Source organism: Cynoglossus semilaevis, chromosome 20 (genome assembly GCF_000523025.1).
Source record: "Cynoglossus semilaevis isolate Cse_v1.0 chromosome 20, Cse_v1.0, whole genome shotgun sequence".
Taxonomy (NCBI): domain Eukaryota; kingdom Metazoa; phylum Chordata; class Actinopteri; order Pleuronectiformes; family Cynoglossidae; genus Cynoglossus; species Cynoglossus semilaevis.
In genome coordinates this window covers 14,386,911-14,389,553 of record NC_024326.1, presented here as the reverse complement: position 1 = coordinate 14,389,553, position 2,643 = coordinate 14,386,911, and the positions used below count along the sequence as shown (strand labels likewise).

General features: G+C 47.1%; 1 protein-coding gene across 1 annotated transcript in view; it reads left to right on the top strand.

The window, feature by feature from the left end:
• LOC103396780 (sodium/potassium-transporting ATPase subunit alpha-2-like) overlaps window positions 1–2,642 on the top strand; it is a gene marked incomplete at its 3' end in the record, with an annotated part of 14,236 nt that extends 11,594 nt beyond the window's left edge. The window contains exons 8-11 of the mRNA XM_017042124.2: window positions 421–689; window positions 1,847–2,045; window positions 2,172–2,416; window positions 2,502–2,642. Coding sequence (XP_016897613.1) covers window positions 421–689; window positions 1,847–2,045; window positions 2,172–2,416; window positions 2,502–2,642 — 854 coding nt within the window. The remainder of the gene's footprint in view (window positions 1–420; window positions 690–1,846; window positions 2,046–2,171; window positions 2,417–2,501) is intronic.
• Window position 2,643: the final 1 nt, after the last annotated feature.

Below are 2,643 nucleotides of genomic sequence, written 5' to 3'. Positions count from 1 at the left end.
CCGTCACCTCTCCATCAGCCCTGCGTCCTGTTTACTCAACCCCAGCAGTTTCCTCCATTTGTCTCGCCGCGCGTCCGCGTCTGAGCAAACGCAACCGTTTTACCAAAGCAGTAACAACGTCTAAACAATGAATCCTCTGATTTGATCTTCGTCCTGTCACAGGCGAGGAGAGTTCCTCCTCGGATAAAATCATGAAGGGTCAGCCGTGTCCAGCAGTTTAGACGATTTATGATCAGAACATTATCAGCATTTTGAAAAAATGTCTTGATGGACAAAGGTGAAATTTATGACCCACAATTCCTGAAAGAAGGACTGTTGATGTGACATGAGTGATTCCTTTTATTTCCACTCTCAACCACTAGGTGTCATGGTCTTAAAGTGACACCACTGTCCACTGAATGTCCACCTTTCCCCCGTCAGGTACGGCTCGTGGTGTTGTTATCGCCACCGGAGACCGGACCGTGATGGGTCGCATCGCCACCCTGGCGTCTGAGCTGGAGGTGCGTCAGACGCCCATCAGCATCGAGATCGAACACTTCATCCACATCATCACGGGCGTGGCCGTCTTCCTGGGCGTCAGCTTCTTCATCCTGTCCCTCATCCTGGGCTACACCTGGCTGGAGGCCGTCATCTTCCTCATCGGCATCATCGTGGCAAACGTGCCCGAGGGGCTGCTGGCCACAGTCACTGTGAGTACCGTCTCAGTCCAAAGACCTTGAGATGATGAGGTCACAGTCAACAAAGATCATGTTTGAATCCTGTAAAAATGTCACCGTAACATAAGAAAACTATAACATTTGTGGATTATAACTCATGTTCAGCACATAATATATATATATACATAAATGTAACTTATTTTCTTTTATTAAAATGATTTACCTTTTATTATATTAATTATTAGTTTTGCTTATTTTTGATTAAATATTTTGCTAAGTGCTCAAGCTATCTTTTAGCCGAGTTAAGCTAACGTTTAGCTGCATGAAGGCTTCATTTTTTTTGCTCAGTTTAACTTTTTCTTGGCTACATTTTGAATAATGTTCATTTCAGAATTCTCTAATCACTGTGTGTTTTAACTACACTTAATCACCACTAGTCATCAAAGTGTTGAAAACTTTAAAAAAAAAAAAAATGTCCTGCCTGTTCTGGCTTGAAACACGTCCCTAATTAAAACAAAAGCCTTTTTAATTCCCTGTGGTACGTGTTAATATAAAGCTGCAGGTGCAGCTGACCCTCGTGTGCTTTTACACGATTGAATCTGAGCCTCTGCACAAACACACACCCCGGTCAACGTTAGCTGCAGCTCCAAGTGATTCTGCAGAACTCAGGTGATTTATGACAGGATGTTGGAGTTGTTCGAGGGCTGAGGTGCATCTCACTCCTTCTGCAACAATAAACAGAGTTCGAGCTGAGCCACAGACGCCAGCTGGCATTTGAAATGCCATCAGTCGACGTTTCACTGGTCAGAGAAAATAAATTACCTTCCACCGACCGCTTCCTGCCGTCGTTTTTACCTTTAAATCCAGCAGGAGTTGAACCTGGGATTGTTCTGTTCTCATGTGGAATTCATGTGAAGCCGATTTTTTATTTTTTATTGTGTTTACATGACATGTTTATGTGTCTGCACACCTGCTAAACACACACACACACACTGTGTAATTCCCTGCACCTGCAGCACGCGTGGTTTCACTTGCACAAACACTTGAATGCACCGTCGCACACACATGCTTCTTCTGACTTGGTTGACCAACAATCATCCGTCTTCTCCTCATTCTCCGCCCCCCCCACCCGCCTCCCTACCCCTCTACTTCCTGCCCCCTCCTCCCCCTCCCACCTCCCACCTCCCCAGGTGTGTCTGACTCTCACTGCCAAGCGAATGGCCAAGAAGAATTGTCTTGTGAAGAACCTGGAGGCCGTGGAGACACTCGGCTCCACCTCCACCATCTGCTCCGACAAGACGGGGACGCTGACCCAGAACCGCATGACCGTAGCCCACATGTGGTTTGACAACCAGATCCACGAGGCCGACACCACCGAGGACCAGTCTGGTACCAGATTTATACTTTTTTTTTATACTAAGTCACAAGAAAAAGGAAAGCATCTGATTGAGATTTAGAAAAATAAAATCACATCATGACATTTAACGCTGATTAAAATCGTGTGACTTTTTTAAGGCTCATCTTTTGACAAGAGCTCCACCACATGGGTGTCTCTGGCTCGCATCGCTTCTCTGTGCAACCGTGCCGTCTTCAAGGCCGGTCAGGAGGCTCTGCCTATCCTGAAGCGTGAGGTGGCGGGCGACGCCTCGGAGTCCGCCCTGCTGAAGTGCATCGAGCTGTCGTGTGGCCCTGTCAAGATCATGAGGGACAAGAACAAGAAGGTGGCTGAGATCCCCTTCAACTCCACCAACAAGTACCAGGTCTGTGATCATCAGCTGAGAACCAGATGGACCAAAAACCAAAAATGTCTTCTGACACAGAGTCTTCCACGTTTCCCCACTTCAGCTCTCGATTCATGAGGCAGAGGAGGAAAGCAACACTTCTTACCTCCTGGTGATGAAGGGAGCTCCAGAAAGAATCCTGGACCGCTGCTCCACCATCATGATGCAGGGCAAGGAGCAGCCAATGGACGATGAGATGAAGGAGG